The 22,671-nt window shown below is 43.1% G+C and overlaps 1 protein-coding gene across 6 annotated transcripts in view; it reads right to left on the minus strand.

Annotated features, from left to right (window-relative positions):
• The window catches only part of LOC108936494 (oxysterol-binding protein-related protein 8-like), a 75,334-nt gene that overhangs the window by 32,669 nt on the left and 19,994 nt on the right, over positions 1-22,671 (minus strand). For 2 of the 6 annotated variants that reach the window (XM_018755871.2, XM_018755866.2), the window contains exons 1-2: positions 20,709-21,473; positions 4,919-5,059 (exon numbers count right to left, since the gene is read on the minus strand). In XM_018755871.2, coding sequence (XP_018611387.1) covers positions 4,919-5,051 — 133 coding nt within the window. In that variant the 5' untranslated portion in view covers positions 5,052-5,059; positions 20,709-21,473. Of the gene's footprint in view, positions 1-4,918; positions 5,060-15,648; positions 15,730-20,704; positions 21,474-22,671 lie in introns of those variants that run through there. The other 4 variants (XM_018755869.2, XM_029248830.1, XM_018755867.2 and 1 more) reach the window with 3 other exon arrangements.

A 22,671-nucleotide genomic window follows, 5' to 3' on the forward strand; every position in this document is an offset into this window, starting at 1 on the left:
GTTACTACATTATTTTTTGTTACTCATTGTATCATGATTTACACAGTCTTCACTTTTCCTTTATTATTTTATTTACTATATAGTATTCTCCTGTGTCTTACTTTTACTTGTATAGCTTCATGTACTTTTCTTTGTCTTCTGCAGAAATTTCTAGAAGCAGGGACCTCTGGCAAATTCCTTTTGCTTGGAATATGCTGTAAATACCCCTGGATGGATGGTCCAGGTACCTGATAAGGGGGTCACGGGGCTACAAAACATGGCGAAAAGACTGCGGTGGGCCATCGGCCGTTTGCACTGGGGTAACGTCTGAGACGAATCTGCAGAACTGTAATAAACCATCATTTTCGAGCTTGTTTGCGCTTCAATTCCGAGTCTGATTCACCATCCTTACATCATCCAGAGCATGACTTGTATACCTGAGAAAACATTTCATTTCCCAACAAATTATTGTGGCACTAGCAGCAGCACATTAATCAAAGTTGGGCAGAAGTTGAGTAATAATTCACACCCTGAATCCATTAATTCAGTTAATGAATTATTCATGCTTTGTTCTCTAGTTCGCCATTTTCACATTAGGAAGACTTCAGATCTCAGTCAAGTCCGACATTTTGAGACATACTGTCCCTTTGTTTCTGAGCGAGACTTTCAAGAGGGACAAGGCATCATCTGACTCTAATCTTGATCTGGACTGATGGGCGTCTCAGAACCTGCAACCTGAGGATGTTGCCATCGTAACCAGGGAACTGCAGGTGCCTTTAGTTCACATCTTGGAGAGCTTACATTCTTATCTCGAGCAGGCCTCCAAGAGCGGTCTGGGTAAACGGGCGTGGGCTGGCGTGTTTCTCTGCATCTACGGCTTCCGTGACATTTGTGAGCGAAACTTTAGAAGAGCAGAAAAAAATGTACAGTTGAACACGAACGTCTGCTTTGCCTTTTAGTACCTACTGAATGGTTAAGACAAGAATCGAAGGCCACATGGGTGAACCTCCAATGAACTGATGAAAAAGACCCATGTCCAATAACAACCTTCCAGAAGCAGCAGACTAATGCAAAGGTGGTTTCTAAACACTATACAATAAAATGGCCTCAAATGCCCATTCTTTCGTAATGCGATTTCAACCCAGCAACTGCAGGCTTAGCATTCGGTCAAAGAGACTATCCAGCAACACCTCAAACACACGGATTCTCCAACACTCCCCCCCTTACGGTGTAAAGACCACAGAATTTGTATGAGCATTTCCATGAAATGACTACAGCTTTAACTCCACAGGCAATGCATTGTGGGATAAAATGCATGGTTTTATCAGTACCATCATTACCTTCATTATTATCTCCATTGTCATTAGCATTCTGTCCTTAGTGCCGAATCTTTCTACAAGACAAAACCCACTCATGGTTTACCACTAGAGGACCAGGATTCTAAAAACAGAGATGGAACCGTTCAACGCAAGAGATTACCAAACCACTACCGCTCATGATGCTACTCCCAAGAATTTGAGTCCAACCAATTTGAGTCTCCTGTATTCAAACCTCGTTGGTAAGGTCTTGAGATGAACAGGCCCATCTCTGTCTCGAGTGACCCAACTAAAGCCCACATCTTAACCCAGAAGTTCCGAAGGACTGTACTTGCCTTCAGTGCAACTAACCACAGTCCAACTGCAGTCCTCCCACAGGCTGGACTTTCTTTCCAAACCACTCAAGTCTGAGTCCTCTCCCTCCAGCTCTGCTCTGGTCAGCCTTCAGATGTCCAAGCACAGCCCAAAACCCCTGAGATATCCATGAGAGCCCCCCACGTGGCCATTTTCCTAGAATCAGGTGGCTACAGAGAGTAACCGTCCTTAAGCTTTCCTCACGTCAGGTGTTGCTCCGAACCAGGGCATCTCATTGGTTGATAACATCACAGGAAGCAAGCCAGCTCACTTCTGATTGGCTGAGACTCAAATCCTGTCATTTTAACCCTCCCTAATGGGGGTAAACGCCAAAAACAGGCTCTTAATCCATGCTCATCGACCCCATCTGTTCCATAATAAGCCTGAGAAGATTCTAGCACTTAAACCACACCTGCTCCAAAAGATAATTTTTGACTGTTGTGGCCTGACTTCACAGTCACACATAACCAAAGTTATGAATTAAAGGTGTCGGCTTTACAGACACGGTGGGAGGTAAATGACAATGAGCACATTCTGTCATCATACACGTACCCCCAGCACCATAAGAGTTACAAAATACCCCCCATGCTTCACAAGATTACAGGCCTCGGTGTGTTTCTACATCTGTAAAAGGGAACAAGTTCAGTCCTAAAAAGATCTAAATGATCAAATCACTGTCTTTTCATTCTCTCCATAAATAACAGATACAATCTCATTTAGTCTGCTTCTGGCACCGTGAGCAATAAGCGCTCATATTTTGAGCTCGACACACTTATGCACTCAAAGCGGTAGAGTATTTCAAGATCCTGCCTGTAAGGAGGGCGGTCAAAGATGGGCTCCAGCAGTAAGACAGTGTCTCAAAGACAGCGGTGCACTTGGAGCACTTAGCCTTCGTCCAAATATGCGGGAATACCGAGGGCTTTTCGTCACATTTTTAAACATTTTACACACAGACACACAAAGTCTTAGAGCGGATGTTTTGCGTTAGGGCTGAGCTGAATGTAGCAAAACACACACACACACACAATACTGCAAATAACCTAAGTACTAAATTATAATGCTGAGAGAACACATGTTATAACAATACAATTAAATCACACACCCAAGTCTCTGAACCATTTATTTGGGAAAAAATAATTCATTGGGAAGATCTATGAACACCGCTGTCAGAATGATGGACCTTTTAATGAGGCAATGCTTTGCCGACTTATATTTGATGCAACGTTCTGCAAACCTTCTCTTGTTGACCTAAAAGTCTGAATAAATAAGTAAATTAATAAAATTCTGAATGCATTGCCAGTGTGATTTCACTTTTACCCCTCTGAACCCTCTTTGAAAGGTTGAACTGCAGCTCTTGTGATCCATTAAAGGCATTAGTGTCTGTTGGAATAGACTGGAACTATGAGGGCCAATTGTAGGACAGCTCTGTCCTGTTTCTTCACTTAAAAGGTCCAAGAGCATAACTTTGGTTTGAGCTCCTCGGTCACTGACTTACAGAAATCAATTAATGTGACTCAAGTCAGTAAACATTCCTGTTATTACTACGGGTAGCTCAGTGGGTAGCGCTGGTGCCTCACAGCACCTCGGCTGTATGTTTGGATGTGGCTTTGAAGGTGACTCGGTCTGCGTGGGATTCGTATCATCTCCCTGTGTTTGTGCGAGTTTCCTCCAGATGCTCTGGTTACCTCCCACAGTCCAAACAGGTGTTTCAGGTCAATAGGTGATTAAAACACCCTTAGTGTGAGTATGTGTGAGAGTGTGTTTATGTGTGCATGAAAGAGTGAATGAGTATGTATGATTGCTAGTGGATAGATCGGTAAATGATTATTATGGTGTATCTAGCACTATAAATAATGTGACAAAGGTGTCAGCTAAATACTTGTTAAAAACCACTGTATGTCACTTTGGAAGGCACCAGCAAAGAGATTGAGCAAGATTCCAAAAAAAGGTCTTCTGGCCTTGTTATTGGGTTGAAATCAGAGGATTAAGATGACAACACTACAGAGGTGCACACCAAAGGCTCTCTCTGTCACCCTCCTAACTGGTCTTGTCGGTCATGACAGCTGGAGTTACCCATAGCTCCACAGTGGTTCAGCACAGACCTAGGGAGGCTGGTCCAGACTTTAAAAGATGCAGAAGAAAGGGCTGGCAAAGTTCAGGACAAAGCTCCAGAGGGCTGCTTTGCTACATTACTTCTACATTTATTTATTTAGCTGATGCTTTTTTCCAAAGCAACTTACAGTGTTGAGGTACTTATAATTATTTACCCATTTATAGAGCTGGGTAATTTTACTGGAGCAAACTGGGATAAGTACCTTGCTCAAGGGTACTACAGCCAGAGGTGGGAACTGAACCTGCGACCTTTTGGGTCCAAAGGCAGTAGCTCTAACCACTACACTGCTGACATAATATTTCAAAACAATTTTATTTTGTTTTTTTTTTGTACTGTGCGTTGGCTCCCTCTCCTGGTGTGAAAGGGGACTACAAAAAAAAATTGTAAGCACTCATATATCACTACATTGTCATCACTGCCATCCACCATCCATACATACATCAGTTAGCAATACCTGCAATGTCCAATGCAGGGTCACCTTGGTCAGGAGTCAGGAAATAGAAGATGTGAGTGTCACATCCTGGACAAGATACCAGTGTGTAGCAGGGCAATCAAACACACTCATTCAGTCTCACACACACACACACACACACACACACTCTAAAGGAAGGAAGTTTAAACTCACCAATTCCCCTGACACACATGTTGGAGGAAACCCACACAAACTCCACACAGAGCGAGCCGGCTATGAACCCCAGGACCTGCGCGTCACCAGCTCTACCCGCTGTGTCACTGTGCGTCTCTATTGTTAGTAGTCACTTAGCAGCTGTTTTTATACAAAGTGACCTGCATTATTTCAGCGATTTATACAGCTGGATATTTCAATGCAGCCGGATATTTTAATGCAGCCAATACGGTTCAATACTTCACCAACTATTACCACAACGGGAATGGGGCTTGAAGATCCAAAACAGAAGTGTCCTGCATAGCAATACATGGTATTTTACAATGAAAATTCATCATTACCAAATTACGAATAATTCAAAACCCAACGGAACGGCACTGAGGTTTCCACATAAAATGAGGACAGAGATTGTTGTATAATTATGGAACAAACCTGCTCTAAATTCCAAAAAACATCTTTGTGAGCGAGTTCACGTGAACCGCAAAGCCCTTCTAGAGGGATGTGTTTGCGAGCCACTGCAGGGATTCTTACCGAAGCCGTGGCCGACCCCTGGGCTGAGACTCGGGCTAGCGAGGACATCTCTACCCGGAACCTGCAGGCTGTCCTTCCCCTGTCGCTGGCTCATCCTCCCCGCGGTCAAAGGCTGAGCATCTTCACTGGGCATTAAGGCAGCTGCAGTGGGGAGCGAAAGGGTAACATTATTAAGTGGTTTATTAGTCAAGTCAATTTATCAACAGACGATTTTAACAAGGAGGGTTGACTCGGTCCTGAGAGCCAGGTTGGACTCGTTTGAGGAAATGGTACAGAGAAGGACTCTTGCGCAAATTCCTCTGCATCATGGACAATGAAGCACATCAAGCAACAAACTGGTCCAGTTGTGCCGTTACAAAGGGCCCCCTGAGGTCATTCCTGCCAACAGCCATCGGGATCTATAATGAACTGGGGTTGTGCTGACTTGGTTTTGCCCCAGTGGTCACTTCTGGAGCCGGAGTACTACCTAGCTGACCAACTGTTACAACCCTGACCTACATGACCAGCTATCGTGCTCATCCAGTTATCGCATTTTATTTTGTGCAATTAGTGTGTATGTGGGTGTGCAGACACTGTGACACAAGAATAAACTGATGAAAAAGTAAAAAACTGATGGGAAGTTACAAGAAAATTATTAAAAGGGCAGGCAAAAGACCAGGAAACATCAGAAATCCAAAGGAGACCATTATAAAACCAGACTGCTGAAGGCTAAATGCAATATCACGCAATTTTCTGGCAGTTCTAGAAATAAAAATTATTTTGAGTTAATGAAATGATTAAAATGGTACAATTTTTGACAATTCTCTCCTTCAATGATGAACTCTGTCTGTAGAGGAGACAAAATGACTTGTGTTTATCAACCCACGGCCTATAGATGGCAGTAAAGAGCTCTCCAACAGGATAAGCAACCTGCTAAACTCACTTCCACAGTGTTTACAGCAGGCGTCTACTGGTCCGGAGGGTTCATGATCAAGACCGACATCGCTGCATTGTGTACGTATGGGGTGTAATATCTACATGGGTTGCATGTGAGAAAACTGGAAATCCTGATTAAGGGTAAACACCACTTCCTAGAGCTCTCTGGAACAATCCAGCCACGTTTTTTTTTTAAGCATCTAACCTTCAGCATTTATGAAATAAACAGCATCATGCCCACATATTATTAGTGTTGTTAGATTAACGCAAAAGATTTTTTTGACCTCACCACCCCCCAGACTTCAAAAATGCAGTCTTTGACAGAACATAGAACCCCCGCCACACACCCCACCCTACCACGTTCGACAACAGGGAATTAAACACAAATCGCCTGCTCATTACATAAGCTCAGCAAACGGCCCCTATCATGGTAGAGGTTCCCTCCCCAGCCTCATATTAGCGGAACAGTTTAAAATATCAGATCTTACCATTATTCTTACATTACATTAAAAAAAGCACAATTCCCCTCATTCTCATCAAGTCCTTGAAACAACTTGTGTGTTATGTCTGCGCATATTTTGAAATGATGTCCACTCAACGTGTAACGGCATTTCTTAAAACTTAGTTTGACTGACTGTTTTTCAGTCTACTGGCACCGTAATCTATGTCATCACATAATCAATAAAAAGTACTCAACGGCGGCTCAACAAAATATGCACCCTCACCCTGGGGCCGAACCCCCCTCTCCCAGGTGTCTTGATGGCCACTTAAATGCCCTGTGCTCTTCTGCCCCTCGTGACAAATTATCGCTGTGCTGACTGTCCCAGCTCATAGGGATCTCCAGCACAAGGGACTTCCAGTAAAGCCCAGTAAATATTCCCAAACAGGGGGGTGCGGTGGCGCAGTGGGTTGGGCTGCAGTCTTGCTCTCCGGTGGGTCTGGGGTTCGAGTCCCACTTGGGGTGCCTTGGGATGGACTGGCGTCCCGTCCTGGGTGTGTCCCCTCCCCCTCCGGCCTTACACCCTGTGTTGCCGGGTAGGCTCCGGTTCCCTGCGACCCCGTATGGGACAAGCGGTTCTGAAAATGTGCGTATGTGTGTATTCCCAAACAGACATGCAGTGGCAGGTCACAGGACCAATGTGGAAATTCATTCCCTCACGTGAGACGACGAACCCTGGAGACAAAGAACAGCAGCGAACAGCAAGGTTCACGTTAGTAGGACGGTGTCACTTCAGTTTAGTTTTTCAATTTTCTCTGCAGATGCCCTTTATCCAGGTTTAAAAAGGATTACGGTAAGTTTACTCATTCATGTGGATGAGCGTCTGCTGAGGGAGTTCAGGTTGGGCACCGCTTCAAGGGTGCAGTAGGCCTGCTGTTGTGCTTTGAACAATCAAACATGGAGCCCGTTTTCAATTTTCAACCCACACACACAGAGTTTTAAACCACTTGTGGCAAACCGGAGCCTAACCCGGCAACACAGGGCGTAAGGCTGGAGGGGGAGGGGACACACCCAGGACGGGACGCCAGTCCATCACAAGGCACCCCAAGCGGGACTTGAACCCCAGACCCACCAGAGAGCAGAATTCAGCCAAACCCGCTGTGCCACCGCACCCAATTTTCAACCATGTCACCAAATTGTTTCTGACATCCAAAAACTGTGCACTTTGTTCATTTATTTGATGCCTTTTCCAAGCCAACTAGCAATATTAGCTTAATACACTAAGCTATTTACCGTGATTTACACACCAGTAAACTTGAGTAATCTTACTGTACCAATTCAGGATAAGTGTCTTGATCAAGGGTACTACAGCAGGAGGTGGGATTTCAGCCAGGGTACTTTGGGTACAAGGTGGCACCTCTAACCACTATGCCCCCCTGCTACCCTCATTGCATTCATTAAAGAAGAAGCAATCATGGTTCAATCTCCATCCTGTCATCGCTGCTCTTCTTTAAATAGGCAACATCACGTCGCTCCGTTAGTTTACAGCAGTGCAGAATGTGTTCATTCCCCTGAATTAGTGCCAGGGCTCTCCATTAGCATATTTACCATGCCATGCTCAATAAATTGCCACATTTACAAATGTGCTCTCCATTAGTGCTTTCTGCATCAGTGCTTGGGTGTGATGAATTCAATAAAATTGTGGTGAAATATAATGAAAGCTCTAATACCCACTACAGAGCATCAGTCTGGCCATTCTCATATTAAAAGTTGCACAACTAAACATAAAAATATGAACATAAATACAGAAAAAAGTACTTAGTGCAAGAGATCACAGTTGTAGTCCACATATTCTCAGCTACATCTGCAGTAAAATGTCATTCAATAAAATACAGGGCTGCTATAAAGTGTGATCCCTACAGGGATGGTCATTATTGTTGTATAGAATATTAAAATAAACTTATAAAATCAATAAATGACTGATTTACAGGCCTGATTCTACTTACCTACTTGGTTTAATCAATGCAACTTGGAGTTCACTTATATGTACACCTGTACTACTTCTTTGTTTCGACTATACATATGATTTCCTCTTAAGCAACACATGGAATGTCATTAGACACCTATTATGTCACGAGAAAGACTGCTTCTCATTAAAGAACCCTTTTGTGGCAGAAGTATGGAACAAAGGGGTTCACATACTTTCAACAGGGCAACATGGGGGACAGAAGGTCCCGCGCAGGGTACAGGAGCAGTGTGACCATCCTAGTCCTGCACTAAACCCCTAAAGGTCAGCCACTTCGCTGGTGTCGAGGAGGCCCTCTGATCTCTGTGTGACGCTGTAGTGCTAGGGGGGGAGGTGGGGCACTGAGCACAGGGTCCAGCTAGGGCATACGGAGTGGACAAAGTGGTGGTGGGTCAGAAGGTTGGTGGTGTCAGTCCACACACAGCACAGACATCAGAGGGAACCCATAACAGATGAGACAAATACATTACTGCACAGTGTGGAGCTCATGAACAACTGGGAACCCATAATAGGTGCCATCATCTTTCAGGAGCGCGCTGGAATAATGAGACCTTGAGGACAGCAGGTGGCATAGCGCTTAGAGCTGCCTCGCACTACAAGAACCCAGGATTGAGTCCCACCTTCTCTTGCAATTCCCTTGATCAAGGTACTTAGACTAAATAACACTGGTAAAATTATACAGGTGAATCAATAAGTAAACCGGTGTAAGCTGCGGATGGCGCGGCAGCGCGGCGGGTTTTGCCGGGTCCTGCTCTCCGGCGGGTCTGGGGTTTGAGTCCTGCTTGGGGTGCCTTGTGATGGACCGGCATCTCGCCCTGGGTGCGCCCCGTCCCCCTCCAGCCTTGCGCTCCATGTTGCCTGGTTTGGCTCCAGTTCGCCGTGACCCTGCTCGGGACTAGCGGTTTCAGCCAGTGTGTGTGTGTGTGTGTGTGTGTGTGTGTGTGTGTGTGTGAGTGAGTGAGAGTTGCCCCAGAGAAAAGCATTAGCTAAACGAATACCTCAATGCAAAATTTAGTGAGGTGAACCCGCGTCCAGCTTCTTCAATCTACTGTTAACGGCCAAACCTGGTCTTTCCAAACAAACGACACATTGCCGCTTCTAGGTGGTAACCGAGGTGTAAATCAAGCAGGTACTCGGACCTTAACATGGAAGGTCTGCCGCTTGCAGGATTAAGAGCTTCAACGGTGGCTGAAAGATCGGCTTTTTCAGTTTAGCTAAGATAAGCCTTCCCGTTATCCTTGGTCTGTAGATGGATGGAGAGGGTCTGCTGGAAGCCCACTATTAACCAGTCTTACATAATTACGTGATGCATACATTAATTATGCATAACTACACAATGCATACATAATGCAAAGCAGCATAACGAGAGAGCACAGATCAGAGTAAGAAAAGCATATGACACTGATTTCTATTACAGGTGGTCCTCACGTCACAACATATGGGATTTACAACCACCTACACTTACAACTGGGATGTTAACCTTCTATTTTTTTCCAAGTTTAGATATTTGTGACTACCTTGCAACGTACTCGTGTCCCATCCAGCCTTGCACCCAGTGATTCCAGGATAGACTGCATTACCACAACCCTCACCAGGACAAGTGAGTGAGTATTATTCTTACATGAATAATATGTGGCATTTGTGGAAAAAGTATTAAAACCCTACTATACAATGTACAAACATTTGACTTTTTGCCATTTGAGCACATCTGCTCAACTACTGTTCCAGCTTCCGCAGCTGCCACCCACATCTGGACATCACAACAATTTCCTGACTTCACATATCCTTGCACGAGATGCAAGAACCACTCAACATTGACCTTCTCTGGAGGAAATCTTTGCGTAGCGCTCATCAGTGAAGCACATTACTGTGTAGAACTGTGGTTTCATCTGGCAAACAGAGTAACAGAAGACCACAAGCAGCACCTCAACATATTTTTCTCAAGCGTAAAACTAGAAAAATTCAGATCCTAGTTGGTGAAGCTCCCATGTTCAGCCCATTAATGTCCTCACGCCAATTAATCACTGTCATCCCAGATTCATCAAGCACATTCTAATGATGCCATGCTCTTTCTTCCCGATAGAACCAGAATGGAGCGGTTTCTCTGGAGCTTTTCACTGGATGTGGGTTCCATGTGTCTTGAGGAAGTGATTAATGGCAGTTTGGAAGAGTTTGGAAGCTCCAACTGGACTTTTAAAAAAAAAAAAACTAAGAAAAACAACTGATTTGTATAAAAACCTAGACACAACCTATACATGTTGACAACTGGGACCAGAAGTCTGTCTGTAACTGAATATGGTTGTAACTCCAAAGCCCCACTCACCACTAGGTTGCAAATAATACAAGTTGGCTACACACATCCCTCCACTTAGGTTCTGTAAAAAAAAAAAAAAACGCAGACTGCTGTGATAAATAAAAATACTCTGCCGCACTTGCATTGCAGTGCAATATTTATTTTTAACTAAATTACATTAAAATGTGTTTAAATGACTAAAAAGAGCAAATACATTACAATGTCCCATTCAATGCCACTAACTGATTCACGACAACCATATATTCATGAGCTCCATTAAACTTTATTATCTACATAAGAAAAACTTAGAACCAATGTGCTTCATTTAATTTACAGGTAAGTTATGTGAAAGCCTTGGATAAAACAATAGTAAAAAGTACTTAAGATATTTCATTTTAACACAAGTGGCTTTAGGTCAGCAAAAAATTTTGTGAGAGAACAGTGAAGAAAATTAAATTAAAAATGAACTGGGAAATGTTTTAATCTTCAAAAGTTCATGATAGCAAGTGCAAATGTTTTAAAAAAAGTAGTAAAAGGTAATATATAAGTAATATAGCTTTAACATTTTAATCACTTAATACAGCTAACAGGAATACCGCTTGAATTCAACTCTCTGGAAGTAACAGAGACCGTAGGCATAAAACATCAGTGACTATACATTACATATGAAATGCCCCAGCATTCCCGTTGTCTTGTCAAAGCACACTGCATCTTGATCCCTGTACTAAAACCTGTCACATCCACAGGAGGACATCCTAGCGTTTAGCCCTCAGGTGGTCCACACTGCTGATGCACAAGCTCCCTAAATCCACACAGCATCGTAATCAAATCCCATCACATCCAAATCGGTCTCGCTGCACACAGCAGCTCACCAGCCTGTTAAACAAAAACCCTGTTGCCACGTCCATTTCCCCCCCATCTGTCACTTAACCTTCCGTTGGATGCGTCAAGCAAAAGATGATGCTTCAGTGAGAGAGATTCACTGATTCCTACAGTCGCTTCGACAACAGATTAGGATGACACCAATTTTCCTATGCAGGAAAAAAAAAAAAAAGACTATCCCAAAGTTGCAAGGCATATTTTGTTGATAAAATCAGTGGGAGGGAACGAACACAAAAAAGGGGAACTGATTCAGACTGATATTCTTTAATTCCTTTTGTTAATACATATAAATTTAAAGAGCCATGAGACCAATCAAAGTTATTCTTATAGAATTCAATATCACGGACCTGTGAGAACATCCTTCTGTGGTCCTCTTTTGTCATCAAATGCTTCCATCAGAACTTTTTAACAAGTGCTATTGATAATGTATCAATGAATGAAAATACGTCACGAAAATTCAAAGTATTGTGAGAGTTGTGGGGCGGAGGCAACCCGAAGGGCAGAAATAGAGGCACCAGACAGCAAGTTTGTCCAACAAAACAACCTTTTTAGACATGTGAGACCCACAAACCAAAACTGCAGCCCCCCAAGCACTCCCCTGCCTAATTCCTCAGGCCAGCTGCTTTTAAATTCCTTACCGAGTCCCTGTAATAAGCAGCAGCTGGCCTTCATTGCACTATTGGGGACTGCCAGCAGCAGGTGATGGGATGCTGTCCATCACACGGGCAACACCCTCACCGGTTCACGCTATAAATAATAATTCTCATCACAAATGCTATAAAAATGTCTGTTTTATCCTTGTCATGAATAACAATAACTTTTATTCTGGTATTTCAACTAATTCTGGTGACTTTTGTCCAGAGTTGATTAATAAGGAAGAGTGGAACTTTGACACACAACAGGAAGTTGCCTAATGGAGGGATTCCATATAATAAAGTAAGACCATTTTGTGAGAAACTGATATGAGAGTGTGTGCACGATGTGTTGATGTACAGATGAGTTATTAGTATTTAATGAGAAGCAGTCTTTCTCATGTGACATAGGTGTCTAATGACCGATGTAAATGATCCATCACTGCAATCATCTTGGATGGAAAGGTGTCAGCTAAATACTGCATATATCATATTGGAGAAAAGTATCTGCAAAATCAATTAATATAGTTTCTATAATTTTAGAGCAACATGTCATCTAAGTGAATATTTCTAAAACTTTGGAGCAATGCATTATCTAAATCATTGTCTCTGTGCTTCCAAAAATGAACAGTCAGAGAAAAAGTCTTCCCCAGACAAACATCTGTCTCGGTTTTAAACGTTAAGCCATTTAAAATGAGTTACCTATTTATCTGCTGGGTAAATTTTACATGAACAGTTCAAGTACCTTGCTCAAAGGTACTAGAGCTGGAGGTGTGAGTCAAACCAAGGTCCTTCAAGTGCAAAGCAGCGGCTCTAACCACTGTGCCACCAACCATCCCTGTTTAGAAGGATTAAAGAATGCCTTATTTTTGGGCTTTTTTAAACTTATACTACATCCATTTTTACTTTTGATACTCCTGCCTTGCTTTTTCAAATGAGACCGCAAGCAATAAAATATCTGCATGCTTTTTAAAATACAGGCAGTCCCCGGATTATGAACGAGTTCCGTATCCTCAGTCTGTCTTTAAGTCGAATTTGTATGTAACTCGGAACAGTTATAGTTATAGTATATTGTGTGCCTTTCTATACATAAAAAAACATTAAAGAAACACGTTTGGATACACTAACACATCTTTAATGTAACAATACAGTAATAATAATACAATGTAATGATAATAAATGTAACTAGAGTATTTATAATAGAGAGAGACATAGAAACAAATAATAAATGTTACTGGGAAGAGGTTGAGAAGTGTCTTTTATAGCTGAGTGCTGAGAGGGAGCGCACGCAAAACATAAAAGAATCTTTAATGTTCGCTTTTCCAGCGTTCATTGGCATTTCACCTTTCACTTTATTTCCACTTTCGCTTCAATCGTGACCAGTTCCCTATTCTTTGATGCATCACCATCACTTGCATCACATTTATGGTTAGGAGGGTAAAAACAAAGAAATTAAAGCAAAAAACAGTGACACATGAGAGACTTAACAGGAAAAGAAGAAAGCCTTTGCCCTACCTCAAGCCGACAAAGCGCTGTAGACGCACAATGTTTTGCTTCACGTTGCAAAGTAACGCCCGTTTGTTATTATAAACCATTGTATGTAACTCGAATTTTTAATTATGAAGTTTTCATTTGATTGTTACTTAAGGGTGACAAGAACATTAACTTCCCATCGGTAAGGGGATGGTTTGTAACTATGGCTTGTATGCAAGTCAGACGTTCATAACTTGGGGACTGCTTAGTAGATTAATTGGCACATCGTTGTCTGAACCACTTGTCCCATACGGGGTCGCGGGGAGCCAGAGCCTAACCCGGCAACACAGGGCATAAGGCTGGAGGGGGTGGGGACACACCCAGGATGGGATGCCAGTCCATCACAAGGCACCCCAAGCGGGACTTGAACCCCAGACCCACCGGACAGCAGGACCTGGTCCAACCCACTGCACCACCCAGATTAATTGGCATACAGACTAATTTCTTGGTATGACTGATGGATGACATAAACTGGAAAACAGATAAATGGATGAATTATTCAAGGGTACTTCAGCTGAAGGTGGGTATTCAAAGCAGGGTCCTTCCAGTACAAGGTGGTACCTCAAACCACCACACCTCCTGCTGTCCCTTTTAGGTATTGTAAGTATTCCCTGCGGTACATACACTTATCTGCACCCCACCGAGCTTTCTGAAACAAGCTGCTTTCGTTTTAGTTCATTTCTACACACAGTCATACTGAAGGTCAAGCAGTGTGCCACCTTGAGCAGTGACAGCTTTTCTTAAAATGTCTCACCAAGTTCTGCAAAATGGTTCTGCGAGGCAACCGGGCCTATAAATTACCATTTTGGCAATGATAAACTAGGCAGGTTAACAGCAAAGTTAATTCTGACCCATTTTCAGAGTGAAAAATTAAAATGTAAATTCTCAACTGGTGAATGGAGTTCAGAGTAATACATTACCCTCAGAGTCTGGTTATTGTCGGGAAATTTTTTTTGACCACTGTATCACACCTTGTTCTTTGGCCTACACTCAAACAAAGACAATTAGACATTTATGCAGTCTATTTATTTCGCAAAAAAGATCAATTAATGAAAAGTATGATTAAAGTAATTATAAATAATAATAAATCAAAATAATAAAACCTCTTGCTTCTTTTTAATTAAAAATATTAGTCAAATACTAGATGCAAGGACTTGAATGGGCGGCAGCGAATTAGCGCAGAGCCATGAAAGTGCGACACAGGAATCCGTTCAAACGCGCGGTTTTAGCGCGACCCATATCCAGCCCTCAAAGCACCCGAAATAAGTGAAAGAAACAAAAAAACCGCATAACACAGCAGAGAGGGTGTTTTCGGAGACAGCCACATCAGCCAGGCAAAAATGACTCATCATTTCCATGTGACAACAAGAGGCCAGTTATTAAAGGAAACATTACGACAGCTTATCAGAATGCAGCGTTCTGACCCCTGACTCAGTGTAACATCTAACATCTCGCAAACAGCTGACCTCTCGCAAAATCGGACTTGCAGTTTTGGTCCTGACGCTGCTGAATGTATTCCTTTTGCAAATGAATGTCGAGAACTCCAAAAACCTTCAGCCAAAACAGAGCTCCAGGGTCAATCGGGCAGTCTGGTAGTCTGACGGGCATCAGAGCCTACTACGGAGAAGCTTTGGCCTGCCTTTCTAGCCACATTAAACCAAATGAGAGAGGGTAAAGACAAGGATACACTGGTTTCTTAATTTACAAACTGAAAGAACTGGGAAATGGAAGTCTGTTCATAACTTGATTTGTTTGTAACTCCAAAGTCAGTTTTACCACTAATTCATAATGAATAAAAGTTTAGTAATACAGATGTGCCTCAATTTATTCCCTGATTACCTTCTGCAAAAAAGTTGGATAATGTAATTGTAGCATGCTGAGGTGGCGGGGGAAGGGGGTTGGAGATGGCAGTGAGGGACAGGGACGATGGAAGAGAGCCAACGCAGGCAACCGAGAGAGAGCACGAGCACAAACCCAAACCTTGAGCACGACCCCGAAACCCCATCCTACCCGTTCTCGGTTCCCCCTTTTCCGCCCCCTTCTTTCTCCCCTGCGAGGGAGTGAATAAACGTCAGCAGACGGGCACCGCACCTGTTGCAGTAATGAAAAGAAAAACTGAAGACCGATTCATCCCATAATAATGCAATGCTTTCAACTGAACAATGAATGTAAACAATAAAAGGATAATTAGACGTGTCTTATTTTAATGGGTTAGGTTCTGTAAAAGACTCAGATAAAGCCATGACAATTTAAAACTTCTATGAAATTATGACTGACTACATAAATATATCATATAAACATGTGCAATGTTTTTTATTTTGTTACCGATCACCAACGCTGAGGAAGCAGCAGCCATGAACTGTAAATACCGTAGAAGTGAGGTGAATTAAGGCAGTCCTACCCTGCTATATGTTTTCACTGTCACCAGAAAGCTAAGGCTTGGAAATGCAGGCTTCACTCTGCAACAGACAATTGTATATAAACAGAAATATGAAGAAAATTCAATTTAAAAATAATTTTAGTTTGGTTTTTAAGAGATGTGAAATGTGATAGTTTGGCAGACTTTTTACCTGCAGGACATTTAGTGATCAGATGCATTTTAATTGTTGATTTTAATGGTTTAAACATGCTGTGGTTTATGAGTCCTGTCAAATAAAAGTGCACTTTCAGCTTTTACATTTCAAAATATGCACTTGACATTTTTAATGACAATAGAAAATTTGATTGTGTTTTTGATTTCACAGTGCTGAGAATTTTTTTTTTTATTTGTTTGTGATTAACAAAAAACATGTATTTATAACTGATGGTGACAAATAAAAGTAGTTTTTTTTCTTGAAATTATTGAATTCAATTTTTTTAAGGACTCGAAGTCAAATAAAGTTGGGAAAAATATCTGCTTTAAGTTTAAAAAATGTGGTGAGGACACAGGCAGGTGGTGCGAGCAGATGAGCTGTCAAGAGCACAGCTCTGAGGAGCAGTAGCTCACTGCCAGGTAGGAAACAGGAACCAGTGGCTGACAGATGTGGAGGAAGGTAGAATTAAAACAAGCTAAATGAGACAGGATCTCATAGGTATCTCCATGATGACTCAACTGGTTGTCTGCAAGATGAGCCTGGACTGTATCAGAACTCCTCAGAGGGGGTCGACACTAGCACCAGTAGGGGACAGGAGGAACGAGGATTCATATGGAGGAACCAAGTTCTTATCTGGTGTCACCTGCTCCCTTGCGATCTTTTGGGAGGACAGGGGTGCACCATCACTCGTGAAATGATCAATCATGTAAGGGAGATGGCTGCATAACAGAAGAGTGTTTCACAAAACTTGGTGGGACAGACTGGATCCTGGAACTTTACTTCTGAAAGAAGAGTTAAAAACCCAGCAGTGAGATATAGAGGAGCATGATGGGGGGGTATCAGGTCCGCAACCCGCAGAGTACAGTCCAGAAGCACATCAGCAGCTTCTCATCAACTCGCTGATCTGTAACTCTTATACAGTCATTATATTCTAAACAAGAAGAAGTTCAAAAAACCTACGGAGGAACACATGAGAGAATATAAACACTTGCTACTAGTGCTGACGGTGAGCTGCTGGCACTGAATTGTGCAGGTTGGAAGGGTGTTTACTGCCTCATGCCCTGGGCTTCCACAATCGGTTCCCACCGCCACGATCCTGCATTAGGTCAAGCGGTTATCGATAGCGATTGAGTGAGTGAGTTCTTCTGCTGACTGAAGCATCTATTACCCCTGGTGAAGTTACAAGTCTCCCTATGCCATCCCAGGGTCCAAAAGGGTCCATAAGAGCAGAACAAATTAAGAAGCTGGCCTCCTGCATACGAAGAACCCTACTGGAGTGAGAGGGGTCCGCTGACTTAGAGATGGCGTAACTCAGCGAGGCTTGCAAAGGAAACTTATTTTTACTTTGGACTACTTTAAGATTAAAACAATTTAAAATGACCGAAAATAAAACTACGTTCTACATTAAAGCTGACACTTTCCTCCAACGCAACTTAACGTTGTTCAGCTATTTACAATTATTTATGCATTTATACAGCTAAGTAATTTTACTGCAACAATTTAGGATAAGTACCTTACCCAAGAGTACTACAGCTATAGGGGGGAATCAAACCTGCAACCTTTGAGTCAAAAGGCAGAAGCTCAAACCACTACATTACCATCTGTCTCAATAGTTTCTCTGTCATCTTGTCATTGATCACCAGTGCTCGGTAACACCAGCGAAAAACTTAACAGTGCGGAAGTGAGTTGAATTAAGGCAGTCCCACACTCCCAATTCTGCTCTGGTGTGTTTTAATGAAGATTGCGATTCACGTTCAAACCCACAGGTTCTGCTGTGGTACCCTTGACCAAGACACTTACTCTGAATTGCTCCAGTAAAATAGCCAGCAATATACTGTATATCGGTAAAAAAATTTTAAATTTTTTTTGGAGAAAAGTGTTAGTCGAATGAATAAGCATAACTGTAAACTTACATTTACATACAAACTTGCACTATGCACCTCCCCCCAACAAAGCGCTAGGAAGTTTGACCAATCCTGTTCCTTAGCCTTCACCCTAAAGCACTCAACAGCACAAACGACAAAGGCAAACATCACGAAAGGAAAGCAAACATCTCACCTTAAAGGGAAAAAAAACACATGCAGACAGGATATATGAGTTACTTGTTTAATGGCTACACTTATCTAGGAGTTTCCCACCATGAGAAAATACAACCAAAAATACTGTAGATTGTTTGCTGACGTTCACAGACCCCCCACTTTGAATCATGTCAAAACAGCAAAACAATTTCTACCTTCTCAGCTGGGTTCACTGTTGCCTAGACATGGTTAGTTGTAAGAGACCACCGACATGTGACTCCATGTAACTCTCTCTGCAGACCACCATATCTGTGCTCCCCCCCCTGCCTTCATCACAAATAAATAGGACTGCAAGAAGGATCGACAGCAGGTGGAGTAGTGGTTAGAGCTGCCTCCTTACACTCCCAGAATCCAGCTGTGAACCCCACCTACTGCTGTAGTATCCATGATCAAGGTACTTACTCTGTATTGCTCCAGTAAAAATTACCCAATTGTATAAATGACTAAAATCAGTGTAAGCAGCTCAACATATTAAGTCCCTTTAGAGAAAGGCATCAATTAAATATGTAACTAACCCTACTCCTGTAGGAGATTTTACGTAGCAGACGGATAACTGGAGAAAAGTTTCAGTGGAAACTAACAGATGGCATTCAATGGGAAAAGTAAGAAGACTTTCACAAAAGAGTCAAAAGAAATCTGTGTGAGGGAAAAAAAAGCACACGGGTCACATAGGGTGTTCTCCTGACCGCAAAATTTCTTATCGAAATGCAGGCATGGGTAACCTTGTTCAGGTTGGAACAGAAAGACAGCAGATAAACATATCATCGGCAGCCTGTTTACACAATGAGCCTGTTATTTTGAAACAAACAGGTTGTTTGCTTTCAAAACCATCTGCCCCTGTCTCAGCTCCGGTCAGCATGCTCACAACCACACGGAGAGCAAACACATTAATGATCTCCTAGGGCAATGTCACAGAGCCCAAAAGCAACAGGAATGATTCTTCTCGCAGAGAAGTGATTTCAACAAAGCAAATGCCAGAATCTGTGGAGCAGCGCCATTTGATGTATTTTTTTTCACCCTTGCTCCTTGTATCATGAATACTTGAGTTATGATTTTTAAAAGACACAAAATTTTTTATTGATAATTTACAATTTGATTTTTTTTAAATAATTATTTTTCCATTTTCTTTAGTTATCCATTTTTAGAAAAACTTAGCTTGGCGTGGAGTGAAAACGACCTGCATTTCCATGTTCTGCCATTAGTTGGCAGCAAAACGCACTGGAACAAGAGTGTGAGTGTGCCTTAGGTCAAGTCCCTACCTTGGTGTTAACAGCTCGTGGGTCGCATTTGTGAGTTTCTGCAATCAGTAATAAAATAAAGAATGTTGCACATTTATAAGATTAATCTATTTACAACCAACCAACCAACCAACGTCTAGAACCGCTTGTCCTGAGCGGGGTCGCGGTGAGCCGGAGCCTAAACCAGCAACAGAGGGCATAAGGCAGGAAGGGGAGGGACACACCCTGGACGGGATGCCAGTCCATCACAAGGCACCCCAAGCAGGACTCGAACCCCAGACCCACCAAACAGCTGGCACCAGCTGAACCCGTCATGTGAATCTATTTACAAACAGCATTAAATATGACTTTGTGGAGGGTTATTTTAAATACTATTTATTTCAAGTCATTTTTGTTGTAGGCTATTGCTTTGTCAAAGTCTTTATGTATTATAGCTTTGTCCAAGACTTTTACAGAACCTTATCTGTAAATAAATCCAAAAAAGGTCTGAATTACTAACCCTTTGCTTCTGTAAGTCTTCCGCAAATATTTAAATTAATGTACATACTTATAATTAATAGAGTGACCATACTGTTGCTCTAATGCCTTTTCTATTTTCTTTATCTACTGTGCTGTGACAGATTGATGTTTACACACTGATCTCCAAGTCCACACCCTTCCAAGACTAGAGTAACAGTCACTAGGGTTGAACTAAAGGCAAAAGATTTGCACGGAAGACTTGCATGACTTGCCCTCCAACGCAGGGTCACCATAGAGGAGAGGGCTGGCCATCATAAACCAGTCATCCCCACTATGACAACAGGAGCAGAACAATCCCCACCCCCCTGCATCCAAACAATCAGACAGCATGAACTGCTGCATGATCATACATCAAAACAATACAGTAAACAGTGTAAACAATACTGTACACAATATACCAACGGAAAAAGAATGAGATTCACTGTACAAACTGGGATTCTACCAACCATTAAATCACTGACTAAGAAAGACGGCAAAACAACTAGAATGCAAACAGAAAACGGCACACTAAATAATCAAACTATACTTAAATTGCAAATATATTTGAGCCACCTGAACGAGATGGCTGTAAAGTTAAGGACTAACATGCGGTTGAGAGCTTTCAACTGTACACCACTTCTACGGGAACGCACATCCATAACGAGCGAGAGGGACTTACGTACCGCCGGGGCCGAGCTGCTCCACAGGAAGTCCTTTGAGATGCTGCCCCCTGGGGGGATCGGGTTTGAGAGACCCCCTGCTGCTGCTGTTGCCGTCTCTGCCTCAAGATGTGTGACGCCGAGCGTTCGAGCTCACGGCCAACCCTCCCAGAGACTTTGCTGGAAAGCATGCGTTGCTCTCTCTCCCTTTCTCACTTGCTCGCTCCACCCCCCTCCCTCCCTCCCCCTCTCCCTCGCTCGCTCACATTGTCGCAACGCCTGCTGCTTCTATTAAACCTGCTCCCTTTCCAACTCTCCCCTATTCTCGCATCCACCCTTGCAGACATGGCCTCCCTTTTCTACCCCTTTCCCATTTTGTTTATTCCTAAATTCCCCACTGCTTCTCTCATCCTCTCAGTTCCGTTCCATCAGGCTCTCGTCGTCTCCCTCTCTCCCCCTCCTTGCACGCACAACGGTTTATTTGCACTTCTGCACCAATAGACAGAGCGGTTTAATTTCCTCCCCCAGCATGGAAAACAAACACGGCACAAAGGAGAGGTTGCAAACGTCACCCGTCAGAGCGGACAGATAACTTCTCAGAACCCAGAGCAATATTTGGCTTTCCAGCTTGGTCGTTATCTGGAAAAATGCTTTAAAACGAAAACTGCAGACCAACGTACGACCCTCACCTCTCTGAGTTCTTGGGGGTGACACCACTTCTGATGATTCATGTGAACAGATTACATTATATTTTACATTTACATGTATTTATTTAGCAGACACTTTTCTCCAAAGCGACTTCCAATGAACTCTATGTAGTGTTATCATCCCACACACCTTATTCACCGTGGTGACTTACACTGCTAGATACACTAGTTACAACGGGTCACTCGTCCATACATCAGTGGAACATACTCTCTCTGTCACTCACACACTACGAGGGAACCTGAACAGCATGTCTTTGGACTGCGGGAGGGAACCCACACAGACACGGGGAGAAGATGGAAACTCCATTAGATGGTGGGAAACTGCATGCAGTACGATTCTCAGTAGGTTCTCAGTTTTTCAATGAGCTCCCCATATCCCTCAGGACTGCTGAATCCCTTACAGCATGCAAGAAAGTTCTTAGAACCCAGAACTCTTTCAGAGCCAGTTCCCCCCTGAGCTCCGAAAGCTTAATAAGTTTCTCCCTCACTACCTGATCGTTTTAAATCGACCTGTTTTGATGTTCGTAGGTCAGTTCTACTGGCCACTACTGGAGTATGGACTGTAAGATAATGGCAATATTAAACAAGCTGCGCTTCAATAATTGTGTCAATAAAGCTAAGCCCTTGTTTGATACACTTAGCTTACTCTGAGTTGAGTGTCACTGTGGAGAAACACACACAGTCTCCAACCGCTTGACCCGAGCAGGGTTGCGGCGAGCCGGAGCCTAACCCGGCAACACAGGGGGCAAGGCCGGAGAGGGAGGGGACACACCCAGGATGGGACGCAAATCCACCCCAAGACACTCCAAGCAGGACTCGAACCACAGACCCACCACAGAGCAGGCCCCAGCCTAACCAGCTGCGCTACCGCACCCCCCCTTTGTGGAGAAAAGTTTGTTCCAAATGCATGAATGTAGCACAATATTCAACTCCTACAGACAGCTGGGGGCAAAGTTGCTGCCTTGAACCCCAAGAACCCAGGTTCAAATTTCACCTCCTGTTGTAGTACCTTTAAGCAGGGTATTTACCTAAAGCTAGGGTGTGGTGGCGCAGTGGGTTGGGTTGGGTTGGGTTGGGTTGGGCTGGGTCCTACTATCCAGTGGGTCTGGGGTTCAAGTCCTGCTTGGGATGCCTTGTGATGGACTGGCATCCCATTCTGGGCGTGTCCCCTCCAGCCTTACACCCTGTGTTGCCAGGTTACCCTGTATGGGACAAGCGGTTTAGACAGACTTACCCGAAGTACAAATGATTTCGTCGTGTAAAATACTGAAATCACTTTG

The sequence above is a fragment of the Scleropages formosus genome, chromosome 24 (genome assembly GCF_900964775.1).
Source record: "Scleropages formosus chromosome 24, fSclFor1.1, whole genome shotgun sequence".
In the NCBI taxonomy this organism is placed as follows: Eukaryota; Metazoa; Chordata; class Actinopteri; order Osteoglossiformes; family Osteoglossidae; genus Scleropages; species Scleropages formosus.